The sequence below is a fragment of the Colias croceus genome, chromosome 26, assembly GCF_905220415.1.
Source record: "Colias croceus chromosome 26, ilColCroc2.1".
Classification (NCBI taxonomy): Eukaryota; Metazoa; Arthropoda; class Insecta; order Lepidoptera; family Pieridae; genus Colias; species Colias croceus.
Window position 1 is genome coordinate 4,711,289 of NC_059562.1, and position 16,823 is coordinate 4,728,111.

The following is a 16,823-nucleotide window of genomic DNA, read 5'->3' on the forward strand; positions in this document are numbered from 1 at the left end:
TATCATATACCTAAAATCTAATGGTTTTAAGTTTAGTAATACAATAAAAAATATGATTATCAAAACTTTACATTTGGTTCACTGAATCAAGACTTACAAATAAAATAGACCAGACTCAACACAGAGATTATTTAAGACACTTGACTTGATGACTGAGACCAATTCTGAAGACTTGACGAACCCACCACGGCCTGTCCAACATCCCGAGCTGATCCATCCGTCTTGGTGAGTTGACGATTTTTCTTCAATTTTAATGGACTATCTTCACAATGGGCAGCATTGGCCCAACAAATGATCGTTGATGTTTGCCATTATGGCGATTATGAATAAATACCTAAAATGACCGCCGATCATAGTCATTTAGGCTCTTTCAACACTATCGTGATTGCTTATACTCGCCCGACGCTGCCCATTGTGAAAGGGTCCATAAAATACGAAGAATTCATAGCTTCATCCAAATCATACGATTTGATTATGATACGAACAGAAGCTATGATTTCTAAGTATTTTGGTAAAGTAGTAACGCATTGCTAAAAATGTAAATATATTAGCAGTGTTGAATAACAATTGACTTGAAGTCTTAAGAAATAACACTTGAGCTTAATAATTTGACAGTAATGTAACAATCAATTTCTTAAGACTTCGGGATGTAATTAGGATTGTAATACTAACATTTAGTATGCACAGTAATTCGTAGTGTCTTGACTACAGTAGCACAAACAGTAGCTAGTTTTCTATATGTAGATTTGTACTTTGCATGCTATTTTGTGTTATTTTGAAACTGTTATTTGAATCTGCTTTAGTGCGCACATTAATCATTAATTTTAAGCCTCGAAGACATTAAATACATTATACTAATGTATTGTGTAAATAAGATTTATACTAATCATATATTTTCTTATGAAGGTATCTTCATATAAAAGGGTCGCTTTTGTAGTAAATACAAAAAATAACACTCCATTCCTATGTTTTCAGCGTTTAACACAAATGCTATAGTATATGACAATACTCCATGGAGACCAGGAAGAGATTCTGATCAAGTTCGATCGTCAGAAGATGATGAAAGGAAGCTTAAGAATCTCGCGACTCGAATATTGTCTAACGGTGTTGAAGTATTGGTTAAGGATAAAAGTCATGATGGCAAACAAGAACAGGTAAATGTGATGAACAATTTTAATAACAGTATGGTTAGAGCAGAATAGGAAGTAAATATTTATCTATTATACTTTGATAATTTAATTTCGTCTGATCGTAAAGTATAAAAAAAAGTTGAGATTGAGGACACAATACTCTATCACAATGGAGACTTTATATTTATTTTCTAATGTTTCATACCTTTACAAATTTGAATACACCTTCATTCTTGAGTCGCTAATAATTTTCATTACCTATTTTGCTGTGGCCGAAAATTATACAATAAAAGCACAGTGCTTCATGCTTATTTGTGTCTAATATTTCATATTTCGAAGCTAAATTCATTTCATTACAGGACGATCTCTTTTACTCTTATCATGTCTTTTTCTCAGCGTATGCTTAAGTTCATGCACATTACTTCAACAAAACCGCACCACTCCGGTACTACAACACAAAACAAGTCACTATTATCTTCAGCAGTTGCTACCGTTGTAAATCAACAACAAATGAGTGCTTTTTTTCCTATGCACCACCTCAGGCAGCACAATTATATCATCAAGACATGTATGACAACATACACATATTTGACGACAATAGTACAAAACAAGAGAAGTGCTATATCTACTTTTGAAACTATTGTATCCGTGGTCACTACGGAATCGTTAACAAACCTTTATGCAACAGACGTTTTGGCTGAATTAAAGCCGACGAAAGTAAGAGTAATTTCATAACCCAAATCCTTGGGAGTGAAAAAATATCTGGGGTTGAATGCTGGTATTCCCCAATATGGACCCGATTAACATTTTTCTCATTTAACATGATGTACACAAATTATTTACAATGGATTTTCCGAACCGTATAAATCCATATACCATATAACGAAACCTATATCAAAATAATTACGCATGCATTTACCCTTATCGTATTTTCATTTGTCAACTTTCCCGGTATTTTATTAAACGTGGACCTCTGTTGTTCTATTAATAAATAAATAATAATAAACATTATTTTGAATAACTAACACTAACTAACACTAACATTTTTTTTGTTTATTTCAGACCAAATACATGGAAGTGAAAACAATACAACCAACAGAAGCAAATAATATTTACCTGAATAATCTTGGAAAAATCGATAAACGTATAGATCATGACGATGATAGTATGTTTGATTTGATACAACCATCAGAAGTCAATCATGTTTCTTGTACTACAACTTCGTGTTCTTGTAGTCATACTAAAACTGAAGGTCTACAATCAAAATACACAAATAGGAGAGACTCAGAAGTACCGTCTGACAAGCATGCAATAAAAACGACGAAAAGAGATGTGCCTAAAGTTGATATTAAAACCACAAACAAGGAAACTCTATCTATGAAAACAAAATATCGACCGTACAACTATGAAGTAAATACTCCAATTACACCGACTGATAGAATAGTGGAAAAATATACAGAGGTAATAAGTGATTATTCAGATGAAAAAGATAATAGTCCTTTAGAAGCAAGTGATCTTCTGACGAATGAACAAGCCCCAGGTCCAGTAAAAACTAACAAAACTTCAAATAATAAAACTCCAGAAAAAGCAAAGCCGGAAAGGCCTCAGAAAGTAAACAAAAACAAACTGGTTGTTGCTGAACTAATAAAACTAGGTTCTTTAGGTATCAAAGGATTATCACAACTAGCTCCTGTTTTTGAAAAGATGACAGGTAGTTTTATGAAACGACAAGAGGTAAATCAGACTACAACTTCAACAACAGAAAAGCCGGTTACCAAATTAACTCCATACGCTGCAGACAAAAGAGTTGATAGTGAAGAAACAAAACATGGAAACTTTCCAATTTATATACCAGTCGACGAAATGGAAACCGCAGAATCACAGGCATCATTCAGTAATGTATCATTTCACAAAAACTATCCATGGGCTTTTGACCACAAACATTCAAAAGGTCATTATATCGTTCCACCCAAAATTGTTCAAGAAAGTCCTTTAGTGAATGGTGGAATACCTATAAGTCCCGGTGAAATAATTCGCGCAAATTCCGATGTAATCGTTGGGAAACCTGCTGTTGGAGGGCCGTTAACATTAGCTGCCAGCGGAATAAAGTTCCATAACCCCGTAAACCGACCTCCTGTGGATAGTTATATGGCTGATAGTGAACAATATCCTGTTAATGAACAATACCCTCTCAGTCTTCCGCAGAATAAGAAGAAAAACGTAGCACATGTAGACGATTCATTTGATTTGAGGCCTCCTGAACCACCTAAAACATATTCGAAACCATTCAAAAATGGATTAAGGCCTTCACCCTCTCCGTCCTATTCAAATCAAAATTCCGGTGGCAAAGTGATGGGCCCCAAGGATCAATCTAATAAAGTAAATGCCGGTGATGTTCACAAAGATCATGGGCGACCAGTATTTTTAGATTATATTCCATCGTTGGCTAAGCCATCAAGCACTAATATACCTCTAGAACATCATATTGAATTCCGACCGGTTGAAGAAAATCGCGATGGATACGAAGTTATGGACAGCAGTCCAAGTTCTTCTGAAATAGTTAGCAGCAAAATTGAAGCCACCGATGAAGATATATCTGATTCTTCAGATGCTCTTAACAAGCCTTTCTTAGTCGATATTCAACCGTCGAGGGTTGCTAATGTATTAATTCCACATGGAAGTTCAACCGCGCTGGTTTTCGCTGGATCTTCTGAACCTCATAAAACTGGTGATTATATAGACGATCCTTTGCCATATCCTGAACCAGGATACTTTGGAAGTTTTAGTATTGATGCACCACAAATGACAAACGTACATAGCGTAAATCCTAACAAAGGCCAATTATTGAAAAAACCTAATATAAATTCACCTTCAGATCATCAATATGATAACCGAAATGTACAATTCAATGAAAAGGAATCCGAAACAAATAATAATATTAGATTGAAATGGGAAAATAATCAACGTTTTAATTCCAAAAACATACCTCCACCCATGAGTATACAGGAGTCACACGTAAGAATTGGACCACAAATTACTGTATATAAACCAGAGAATTATAACGGAGACTTTGAGAAGTACAAACAAAATAAAAAACCGTTAAAATCTAAGGATGGTAAGGAAATAATCGATCGAGAGTACGAAAACTACTTAGCAGTTCCTCCTCCACCTCTAAAACAACAATACCAGGATAATCATCACTCTAAAAATAAACCTTATAACCAAAGACCGATAGTTCACAATAAGCCAGTTCAAGATATGAAAGTATTTTTGAACGTACAACATCCGGTTCCAGAACAATTACCTCCTAAGATTACGTCTGAAATATATTTTGCGTCACAACCTCATAAAAATATTCAAAATCCTACTTTTACTGTTCACGTACCCAAACTATCATCTGCAAATGATGCGCAAAATAATAATCATGTAAGTTACCAACCATATAGGCCAAACAATTTTGAAAGCAATTCCTTTTCGGTTATTACATCACCGAACATTGCAAATAAATCTATCACTACTAATATTAATAATGACAATACATTCAGTGTCACACTAAATACTGCCACTGGGGTAAAAAGTCATGGAGGTTCTAGTCATACCATCGGCACAAGTATAACGGTACCTTTAAGTGCATCTGAGCACAACGGCGAAATAAATGCTAACATTCCAATTGGTACCAATTTTGCAATTAGAGTTGAAGATGATCCTTCTAAATATGATACTGTTGCTTTGAACGGTAAACGAGATCCCAGTTTAATGATATATGACAAAACTATTAAAAACAATATTAACAATACTTCTTATAAAATATCTTCGAATGAACCTAATGTAACGAAAAATAATGTTCTTGTACATAAAAACAATAAAGATGTGATTGAATCAGCACCACCTTCTATTAATAGCCACGCTAATTTCCCAATGATAAATGATAAAATTTATAAGACTAACAATAAGGAGAAACCAGTAACAGAAATAATTGATGATATGGAGTCGCATGAGCAGAGACGTCCAGGAAAGATTATTTCTCATATACCAACTAATTCTCATGGTTGGTATTCTAGTGTGCTTAATGAAGGTAATTTGAAGCATATTAACAACATTAAGGTTGAAGGAACGACTAGAAAAGTGATACCTTTAACGTATGAGTTTGATAAAGACCGTGTACAAGATTTTGGCCTTAAGATAACAACCGTAGGTAAACCTCCTACCGACTTTTTGGACACAGGTGCAAGGCCTTCACCCAATAAGTTTAACATTGGTAGGCCATTTTCAAAGCAAAAAGATTCAGACAAACCTGCATCCACGTTTACAATCAAACCTAGTTATATACCATCTATTTACGTTTCAAATCAACCTGTTTATAATATACCAATCGTTGATAACTCGGATGAAGTACGTAATAAACCAACAGAAAATGTGAAACCTGTATACGAAACTTCAGAGGAAATTTTCGATGGCAAAGAAGGCATTGAGGAATCTGATGAAGAAATGTCGGGAGAGGTCAGTTCAGAATCAATGAAAATTCCGATAATCACTTCATCGAGTGAAAATAATACCGTCTCAAAATCTACGAATGAAATTGTACCGCCGGTAAATAAGGATAAGGTGGATCTTGTTAAATTTAACCCCGGTACTCAAACAGAAAAGCCATTCAGATCTACTAATAAGACAACGTTCCACTCTAATAATATGAATCCGATATTCAATAATAATCCTTACATGAAACCCAGACCTTTTACTGTAAATAACGCAATACCACTTGACCATCAGTTACAACAACCGCACTGGCAGATTAATGAAATGATGGAAAATAGTACAAATGCATCATATGAAGACAGTTTTGAACTGAATACAGGAGAAAAGATGAATGACAAACATTTGAATAAATCGATGGGTTCCGTCAATGAGACTAATGTTCATATCTATGAAAAACAAAATGACTCTAATATTATAACGTCTACAATTCACATAAAAGATAAGAAACCATTATTAATAAAGATTCCAGATAGATCTACTTTGCCTACTTTTACAATAAATACGGATGACGTGAATAATGCAACGGTAAGTGACATAATTGATTTGTCACCACCTCCTCAAAGAACAGATTATAATGTACGACCTTTACAACATAACGATTTAATTATGGGTATGAGTCCACCACCACCGGCTACCGTCTCGATTAATAGACATCCTACAAGAGCTCCTCAGACCGCTAGACCTGTTCCTGTTCGAACACCCCCACCTTATAGAAATGTACCACCGAGAACGTTGCCACCAAGACCTAACGCTCAACGGCCAGTTAAGAAACCAGCAATTCTCAACGATGATGTATCTACTTATAGGCCCACAAATGATATGTTTAATAAATACAAACGTCCTTACTTTAATCGTGACCAACCGTCATCTACGTTATTGCCTCCTCCTCGTGAACTTCCAACAGCAGTTCCTTCATTTAATTCAGAACCTGCTGCTACACTTGCGGCATCTTCTGTGTCAAATGTTATTTTCCCGACACCTACCTCATCAGGATGGTTAACCTCTTCGGGAGTAGAATTTTCGTCTAGTTTTAAATTTAATCCCACATCTGTTCAATATCCGGAAATAATAACATCGTCTAAATCAGACTCTGACTTGATCTCTTCAGATACATCCGCTGAAAATTCCTATTCTTATGAAGATGAGTCTAGTCAATCTAAATATGATAGTTCAGAAAATCCTGTGACCGAAAAGAGATATCCTAATGCACCATCCGATGATGAGCCTATGACACAATCTAGTGAAGTCAACAATAATACAGCTAATAATTCATCATCATATGAATCAAGCCAAGAAGATAGTACAACAGATAAAATTAAGATAACATCAATTATGGGTTCACGAAATAGAACACGTAAGCCATACCCGATTCGATCTGATGATAGAAAAACAAATAAATATAAACCTTCATCTAAATCAAGCGTTATTGCACCGACCAGGACATTATCGAGACCAGAAGTATTATATCCTACTAGACAAGTTTCCATTAAGAAAATTATAAGGCCAGGTGTAAGCCGTTACCCCAATACCCAACAATTCCATATGATAGAAAGTTCAGAAGCACCGCTCGAGGAAGATTTTATAAAACCTACACAATCTCTTAATATGTTTGACGATAAGTCCTCTGTTATACCTGAAATAACAGCAACAATTCAAAAAACTGTTACTTCGACATTAACAATTAATAAGAACCCAGAACCAACACATGTCGAAGTGTTGCATCATGCTGGCAATGAAATAAGAATATCAGACGAAATTGTTCCTACTAAGACCGAGTTTAAAACTACAGTAGTAACTCTAACAAAAACTCTTTCTGAACCTCCGAAGACAATATCAAGCGTTGGCTATGTTAATCTGACACATACTCTCACTGTCACACATACGAAAACAAGTCTTGTTAGTCAATCAGAAGGGGCTGTTACGCAAACTTTAGTTTTGACGAACACCCATACCTCGACTGTAGTAGACGTAATAACGGAAATTTACACACAAGTCCAACCGACCACTATAATTGAAACAGTAACAAAACATATTCCTATACCACAAGTTGAAGCCACACCTGTTCAAGAAATAACTTCAACAAAGGTATCTCTAGATGATATTTCTATGTCTTCAGAAGAAAAGGAAAACTTTATAATTAAAGATTCAGATGCCACAGAAAATATTCAAAAGATTGAGACTGAGGAAGACAAAGACAATGAGAGCTTCTTTGTAGTTATGAACAAATCTCAAAATGGAGGTAAATCACCACCAATAAGCACAGATATCGAAACTGGTGACTTTGATGGAATAACAAGAAATGAACAAGTGAACAGCAACGGCGTATCTCAAGTGCTGTTCGGTGAAATATTGTTAGCCGGAACACCTTATTTGGAGACAACAAACATTGGCCATGCCGGTAAGTTTATTAAAACTTTGAATGATATTTAAAGTAGATTTGGTTGTACGTAAAATGGTAAATGATTTCAGGAATTGGTTTCGGTAAAGAATGTCAGCCAGACTGCAAGGCATCAAGAAATGAACGTTGTCAACGGATTGATGGTATGATGAAGTGCGTATGTAGACCTGGCTTTGCTAGAATGTTCCCAGATCGACCGTGTAAACGTGAGTATTTTTTTATACAATTAATGACTGAATAGCTATCAAACTGAATATAGAGTACAAAATACTTTTAAGCCATAAGAAGACAAATCAAATATTTTAAAATATACCGCATATTACCAACTTTGTTTCTTTGAATTACATTACAATAATTCACTTTTAAATAATTAATTTCCCTTCCAGCAACCTACACATATTCAGTAAGCCTGGTCCTAGCATCGCAAGGTAACAAGCGGCTCAAGTTCCACCCCAACCTAGCAGATAATTCTACCAAAGAATACCACAATCTTGCTATAGCTACCCACGAGGGTATAAACAGAATGGTGATGCAATCAGACTTGAGAGATGTATTCCATGGTGTTCATATAACTGGATTCCATCCGATTGAGATGAAGGCAAAGAATAAAGAAGTGTACCAGGGTGTTGTTAATGATTTCTATGTACAGGTAAATAAAAGTTTATTTAAAGGTGAATAGTAGATAAGAATTAAGTTGCAGCAGATAGTAAATATAACATAAATAATAACTTTATTTATAGAACTATAAAGTAAATAAATAACTACGAAATAATTTAATTAAAAAAACATGTAGGATTTCCGGGATTAAAAGTAGTATGTGTTATTCTAAGTCTTCAGCTACCTACATCTAAATCAAATCTAATTGTAATCGGTTCAGTAGTATTTGCGTGAAAGAGTAACAAACATCCATCCATCCAACCATCCATCTTCACAAACTTTCGCATTTATAATATTAAAATTAAAATTAGTTGGATATTGCTGAAAAAGTATTAAATTTGCAGCTCTCCGACAATGCACATGAATACAGATTGAAGGAAGTAATTGAAAAATACTTGAGGAATAACAACTACAGTCTCGGAGGAACCGAAGTGCATGCGGCAGCTGATCTAATCGACAGGCTTAATGTTAGCGGTAAGTTGGCTTTGATAATAAAAAGATTTATTGGTTTAATACTTTATTCAACTACAGTACATAAAGATATACAGTAAAAATTAAAAATAAAGAAAAACATGTACACTTGGCCGTTTTATCATTAGGTAGCTCCACGGTAGCTCTTCCAGACTAGAACATGTTTGCGACTGACATGACTGAAAAATATGTAATATTTAATATGATAATATAAATTTTCTAAAATTAAATAGATATTTTTTGTGATATTATCGATAGTCGCTGACTTATATAGCTCTAGAATTTCCTAAAAAATTAATATTTATGTATTCATAATTAGCAAAATAATAAATTTCAGACTTCGACGAATGCCTCAGCAGCCAATTCCACGATTGTTCGGAGCACGCCAAGTGCTTCAACCTCCGGGGCACATATACCTGCAGTTGTTTAGAAGGATTTGCTGATTTGAGTGTCAACACACTGTATCCTGGCAGGATTTGTTCTTGTGAGTAATTTTATTTATTTATTTACTCTTTATTGTACAATAGTCTTATAAAATAAAAGTAAAACAAAACCATTCAAAATGTACAAATGGCAGCCTTATAATAGGTATGTATCAGAGCCAGTTCTCGGCATTTTAATGTTGTGTGTGGGATTTTGAGTAAAAAACAAAACATTTTTTATAGTATAAACTCTTTATTAATAATAATATACAACTGTATGCTAGAATAAAGTAAAGAAAAACATTTTCCAGAAAAACTTTTGAAGATAACTTCATTCCTTTTGATTTTTTTCTTCTAATTCAGTAATACCCATTACATAGTTTTAGATAAAATTTCCCACACGTTTCTATTTAAGATACTTATTAATAAGATGTTATTTACATTCACAGCGGAAGCAGTTGGTTGCGACACATGCAACTACCACGGTACTTGCTTCGACAGAGAGAGTGCTGTCATCTGCGAATGCTTCAAGTGGTATGCTGGAAGGACCTGCCAGATTAATCTTAAAGGTAAAGTATATAATGTAAGTAGTATTAATTCTTAGCTAACAATATGTTCGTAAATAGACGAAATGTAGAGCCTATAGGATATTTAAAAAAATAAATCGTCAAATATATTCATAGATAATCCTATTTTTATGTTCAAGTATTCACAGGTAAACCTGCATAGTTCCCGTTCCCGTGGTATTTTCGGGATAAAAACTATTCTATTGTCCTCTATGAGCATGCCAAATTTTATGAAAACCGGTTCAGCAGTTTTTGCCTGAAGGAGTAACAAACAAACATACAAACTCGCATTTATTATATTAGTAGGATTAATATTTAATATTTATTCGTTTATTTCTAGCGGTACTAATAACAGTGACAGTCAGCGGTCTCCTCATAGTAGCGGCGGCGACAATCTACGCGTCACGGCGCTGCTGCGCGCCGCGCTCGCCGGCCACACAGACGTTCGTGATTGGCTGCATGCAGGGCATGCCGGGGCTGCATCAGGTATAGTGGCTTGTGATTGGTTGAAATTGCGTTTGCTTATTGCGTGAACGCACGAACCTATTGTGCGTTCTAGCCTTGTTCTAGCAGACTCACAGGCTACACAGACGTTCGTGATTGGCTGCATGCCGGGGCTGCATCAGGTATAGTGGCTTGTGACTGCTTGAAATTGCGTTTATGAGTGAATGCACAATGTATGTACGTTCTAGCTAGAGCAGATTTGAAATGTAGGTACTTACATTATCATTTGTATTGAATAGATAATGTTGTAGGCTGTTGTAGGGTATAACAATGCAAAAGCATAATATAAAGAAGCATTTGCAATTTACATTATTCTTTCTGGTCTGGTCTCTTTTCTAAAAATTAAGCATTTGTCAATTTTAAAATTGCCTAGTTTTATTTTTGACGCTCTACATCCTAAATATTTAATTAAAATATGTAATAATTTCAGGGTAACATGCCAAAACAGAGAGCTGATCGACGAGCACTTATAGCTGAGCGGGAGACTGCGGAGACTTGTAGCGTTCAGAATGCTTCTCTGCCTTACATACCAACAAAGGTAAGTTTTCTTTATTATTAAATAAAACAATAACCTTAATGAAGTCATAGAGTTATAGGTAAAGTGAAGATTAAAGTACAGAAAGTAGCAGCAAATCTGAGTTGAGAAAATGTTGAGTACCTATAAGCAAAATTGTATGTAGGTATCTACCTAGGTATACGATATTATTATGTTCGTGTCGCGTTGTAAGCGTATATTATAAAAGAGGCAAAGTTCAAATTTCGCTATAAGGAACTTTTATTGTGACCACAACACACTATGAGCCAATAAGTGCTTTTTCTGTCTGAGCTTTGGTTCAATAAGCGCGCTTTCGCTGTCTGAGCGTAATATTTGTCACAGTAAAAACTAAAAACTCAAAGCCGGTCAAATCACCTTGTTACTGATTTTTGAAGTCGAAGACTCGTGTTTCGCTGTTTTAAAGTAAATTAACATTATAAGAATGAAATATATGTAACAGCCTTGATAAAAAAATTTTATCTACAGCAACGTTCCCGCGCCAGCAATAAGATCGCGATGTCGGAGCCCCCCGCGCACTCCCCGCCGCCGCCCCCCGCGCCCGCCGTGCTCATCCCCCGCGCTCGCCTGCACCCGCACAGCGATAGGTCAGTACTATGCTACAGTAAAACTGTTAATACTGTTATATTACATATTTGCTGGGGTAATAATTGCGATATGTGACATTTGATTGAAATTTCGCATTATTTTTCGGTAGATTACGATTATACCGTCGCCAGTTTGCTTGCGAGTTAGATTTTTACAATCTTAGGGCGACATAATATTATGTATCAGAAATAAAAAATTATATAACAAAGTTTAAAGGTGTAATAGATAATATTAACTCAGCAAAATGTTAGTTAAAAGAAGGAACAGTAAGTGTAAAATAAATGAAATAAATCTTATTTAAAACTTCTATGTTTCAGCCGCGACAACCTTTCCCGAAAGAAGAGTCTAGAAGCATGTGCTGAGGCGAAATTGATCAGTTATTTAGAATCCGGTGCAACTAATGTTACTGAAGAGGTATAATTTTATAATTACTTCATTGCAATCATTCCTAGTATTAAAAAAAAAATGTGTGCGTGTACTAGTGTACACACGTAAGAAGTGAAACTTCTTTATGACCTTATTTTTCAAAAAATAATTTACAATTCTGTAAAGTTGCAAATATATGCAACTTTACAGAAATATGTTGATACACGCGTGGTAGGGATAAGAAAAAAATGGCGCGTAACGGAAAAATGTCACGCGTAACGAAAAAATGTTACACTAAATTTTTTTCCGACCCCGATAAAGAAGTTTCACTTCAATAAATAAATAAATTCATTCAGTATCTGCTTGTTCTTATTAAAATTATTTCTCGAGTTTGTTCTCCCATTGTATCAGAGGTATTTACTAAATAATAAACATAAATATTCAAATTTGTTTTCAGATGAGAAGAAAGCATAGTTTAGAATCGTCATATAGCGCTAACAAGGATCGACATAATAAACAAGGTACGTACATTTTTCATTATTTCAATGAAAGTGATTTTTATAAAAAAAAATCACAACAATTCTTTTGGTTTCCCTGGTTTTTATAAATTCATGTCATCATTAGTTTTTTAAATAATTGTTTTATTTCAAGGTGCGTTAGTATCGGCTGGATTTAAAGTATCAACAACGGTCCGTCCTGAAGATGGAATGAAGGAAGATGACGCTTCTTCGATAAACAAGACTGACGTTGATGGACAACTATCGAGATTTGATACTTTAAGGAAATCTTATTGGTAATATTTTACATTGACTAATATAATTTGGAAATCTGGTTCTGTGTAATTTTTGAAACATTGAAATAATGTCATTTGATGAACAATTTTATGTGGTTGATAAGAAAGTATGAACTTTACGTTGTTACCTTATACTATAATTCAGAGAGATATTATTTTTCATACATCTTTCGATTTTCATTATATATTTTTTATCTAAACGTTCGCAAAAAAAAAAATCAAACAATACTTATGCATAATGCTATTTATGTGTATATTTTAAGCCTATTTTCTTTATTTCAGCCAAGACGACAATATGTCTGAATGGACGGACGCTGAGCGTCGTTTGGGAGAGTTGTAAGCATTGAACTATAAGGCTGACATTTTTAATATAAATTAATAGGGGAATAAAGTTTTAATTTATTTAATCTGTATATCTATAATTAATAATGATCGTTTAATATTAAACTAAACTAGGTACGTAAAATATTCACAGAGGTGGGTGTATCACCTGTTGATATTTCAATATTCACATAATATAATCAAAGTAAAGCTCATTAAAGTTTCAATTCAATTTACGAATTTAACATTTTAGCTGTAACCTAGGTTCTATAGAAAAAAAAAAATGCGCGCTTGTACGGTGTACTAGTCTACACACGTAAGAAGTGAAACTTCTTTATGACCTTATTTTTCAAAAAATAATTTACTATATGCAACTTTACAGAAATACGTGTCGAATCACGCGTGGTAGGGATAAGAAAAAGATGGCGCGTAACGGAAAAATGTCACGCGTAACGAAAAAATGTTACACTAAATTTTTTTCCAACCCAGATAAAGAAGTTTCACTTCAATAAATAAAAATACAGCATTCCTTTTTCAAATGTTATTTTTGTCACAATAATTTTACAACATAACACCACAAATAACACGGCTGGGTGTGGCTGGGTCAAGAAGCTTATATTTAATACACTGGAGATTAAAATCTCCAGTATGAACATTTAACTTCTAACAAGAAAATATGACATTGAATGACGCCTGTATGTTTTTTTATCCCTTTCACACCTAACTTGGTCACCCCCACAGAAAGAGATAAACAAACATACAGGCGTCATTCAATGTCATATTTTCTTGTTACAAGTTAATGTTCATACTGAAATCTCCAGTGTATTAGATATAAGCTTCTTGGGCTGGGTTATTTCCAACTTCCAAAAGCCACCACTAGATGGCGCTGAAACAAATTGTGTTTCAGAACGCTGTCGGAGGCGCGGTCGGTGGGCGGCACGCTGCCCGCCAGCACGGGCCGCGCTGCGTCCTCCACACGACTTACACATCAGGTTTGTTTTGTATTCAATATTAATATTACATAAAGAAAAGAAGGTTGAAGGTTGCCTGGCAGAGATGACTTAGAGCCATAAGGCCACCTTTTGTAGATTTAAATCCATTAAGATATAATAAACAAAGATTAAACCTAATGTACAATAAAGAATAAATAAATAAATAAATATAAAGAAAATATAATTATTGATAACGTTGTTTTGTAAAATAATTTATTATGCTATTTTGTAAATTATGTGATAATTTTAATAATGCTAATGTAAAGCTATATAAATTCTACATAATGCAACTATCTAAATACAATTATATACTCGTTAAATGCACTGTAAAGTTATTCAATATTTGATAAAACTTATTTGCTTTTCTTTCATCAAAATTATTTGTTTATAGTTCATGTAGAAAAAATAGTCGGCTGTGGAAACGACCAGCGTTTAAAGAGAGATACCTACTAGATTGTAACAAACGCAATCATTGTGCTATGCTTTCTTTTTGCACTTATTGCGCGATAAGAAACAGATAGGGCACGCCACGGTAAAAATATACGTACAGTAGCGGAATTTCTTACAAAACTTTCGAAACGGCTCTCTTTTGTGTGTGAACGAACGTTTTGTAGCGAGTTTCGCTACCGTTCGTATTCGTTTACTTGGTATCTTCTCTCTCAGTATCACCCAAGATGCTCGTCTTATCTCTTCTATGTAAAATACCTCTTATATTATGATACTCCAAGCATGATACTCCATAAAATCTGTACCATATTACACAAAATAACTTGTAATCCAGGAAGTGAACACGATGGCCGAACGGGACCTGGGCTCCACCTTCCTCCTGCCTCACGTGCACCTTTATAAACCTGATCCTGTGGGTATTTCTGTTAAACCACCCTGTTGATGTGTACTGCGTGTTCTTTTTTATTAATTTATGAAAATAAATCACATAGATAGATTAAATGTAAAAATAGGATAAAAAAGAGCACGCTGTGTACTCTTTAATTTTATGTTCGCTGTAAATGCACTCAATATGCACAATTTATTTTAATTTCAAACAAATTTATTAAATATGCAAAACCTGTTCTATACTTTGATATATTTTACTTTTATAAATATTAAATACACACTACTAATTATAAAATTATTTATGATCTTTTTAGTCCACATCATTCTTTTTTATCGTTTATGCTTCTTTTGAATATTACTTTTTCATTTTCAGACTAGCGACGTATCCGAGTTCGACTCTCTATGAAGGAACAAACATTAGACTGAAGAATCTGTATTATTTATTTATTTAACTTATTTTCACTTAGATATCTAATATCCATCAACTCGAGGCTTCATCACCAAAACTATTTATTTATGCTAGTTTTAATCATTTTTTTCCAGTGAAAAATCTTTCTATATTTTGATTGATTAGTAATGATGTATATATTTTCATACAAAATGTAGAATGCCATAATATATTTAAGATTCATTAGATTTAAGAAATGAAAGCAATTTGAAGAAGAGATCGAATAAAGATCTCTTATTTGAAGAGTTTTCGTTTAAATTATTTATTGTGCAACGAAATGTGCCAATATTAACGGAATTATTATTAATGATATAACGAGAAGGTAGTGGGTTCGAATCCCATCGCAAGTAAAATTAATAGGATTTTTGAAACATTTCTTTCACTTCTTTCTTTTGTATTGTAGAGGCTAGATCAGTGTATATAGATAATATTTATTAATTATTTATGTATATTATATGTAAATATTCTACGTAATATTAGAGTGTTTTAGTTATTTTCATCACTGGTCCTGATTATTGAAACTTTCCCAGTTAATAAATTATTTAAATTAACTGCTATTGGCCTCCAATAATAATAATTATTCTAATTAAATAATCAAACCCTGTCCTTTCCTTTTTATTATCTATGAAATATAGAATCATTTTAATTTATTTGTAGGTAAGTATTGAGTATTGTAGTTGATAATAATTCAAATGGCACAATTGTTTTTATACTTTTTGTTAATTTTTAATAAAATATTTTGTCATAAACCTTGGGTTTTATTTTAATAGCTTCCAACCTTTTTCCTTATTTACATGTGAAAAGAAAACATTTACCTAAAAAATGAATGTGGAATTGAACATATAGCCCTATAACATCATATTTTATTCAATACATCTAAAGATCTATTAACTAATATAAAAACCAATCATGTTAATTTTAAAAACCTTATTATTAACTCATCTCTATGGCGATGTCTGTTTTACTTATAAAGAGAGGGAGGGGGTACATTTAAAATAAAACAACAAATGAATATGAGACATAGCATTTTATTTCAATATTCAATAATATTATTTATTGATAGAATATTCAGCATTACAAATACAACGTAAAACAATCTAACGTAGCAAATTATATATAAACTTAATACGACAGCGCCCTAACTTGGCGCCAGCTTAATTAACATTGACTTAAGCACACATACTTTTAACATAATTCACTATATAATATTTATAAATAGCTAATTTTTGAGCATTACAGTCAAG

General features: G+C 33.6%; 1 protein-coding gene across 3 annotated transcripts; it reads left to right on the plus strand.

The window, feature by feature from the left end:
* The first annotated feature begins 37 nt into the window (after positions 1-37).
* On the plus strand, positions 38-16,208 carry LOC123703410. Of its 3 annotated transcripts, XM_045651370.1 has the most exons (18): positions 38-225; positions 976-1,154; positions 2,193-8,064; positions 8,136-8,270; positions 8,451-8,713; positions 9,066-9,195; positions 9,530-9,676; positions 10,064-10,183; positions 10,521-10,666; positions 11,115-11,222; positions 11,706-11,824; positions 12,143-12,239; positions 12,649-12,712; positions 12,843-12,984; positions 13,267-13,320; positions 14,213-14,297; positions 15,079-15,156; positions 15,505-16,208. In XM_045651370.1, the coding sequence occupies exons 3-18, from the start codon at positions 2,202-2,204 to the stop codon at positions 15,535-15,537; spliced, it is 7,584 nt and encodes a 2,527-aa protein (XP_045507326.1). In that variant the 5' UTR covers positions 38-225; positions 976-1,154; positions 2,193-2,201; the 3' UTR covers positions 15,538-16,208. The 3 variants fall into 3 exon arrangements, with proteins under 3 accessions (XP_045507326.1, XP_045507325.1, XP_045507324.1); XM_045651368.1 differs by lacking the exons at positions 38-225; positions 976-1,154 and adding an exon at positions 1,321-1,847; XM_045651369.1 differs by lacking the exons at positions 38-225; positions 976-1,154; positions 15,079-15,156 and adding an exon at positions 1,319-1,847.
* The last annotated feature ends 615 nt before the right edge of the window (positions 16,209-16,823 follow it).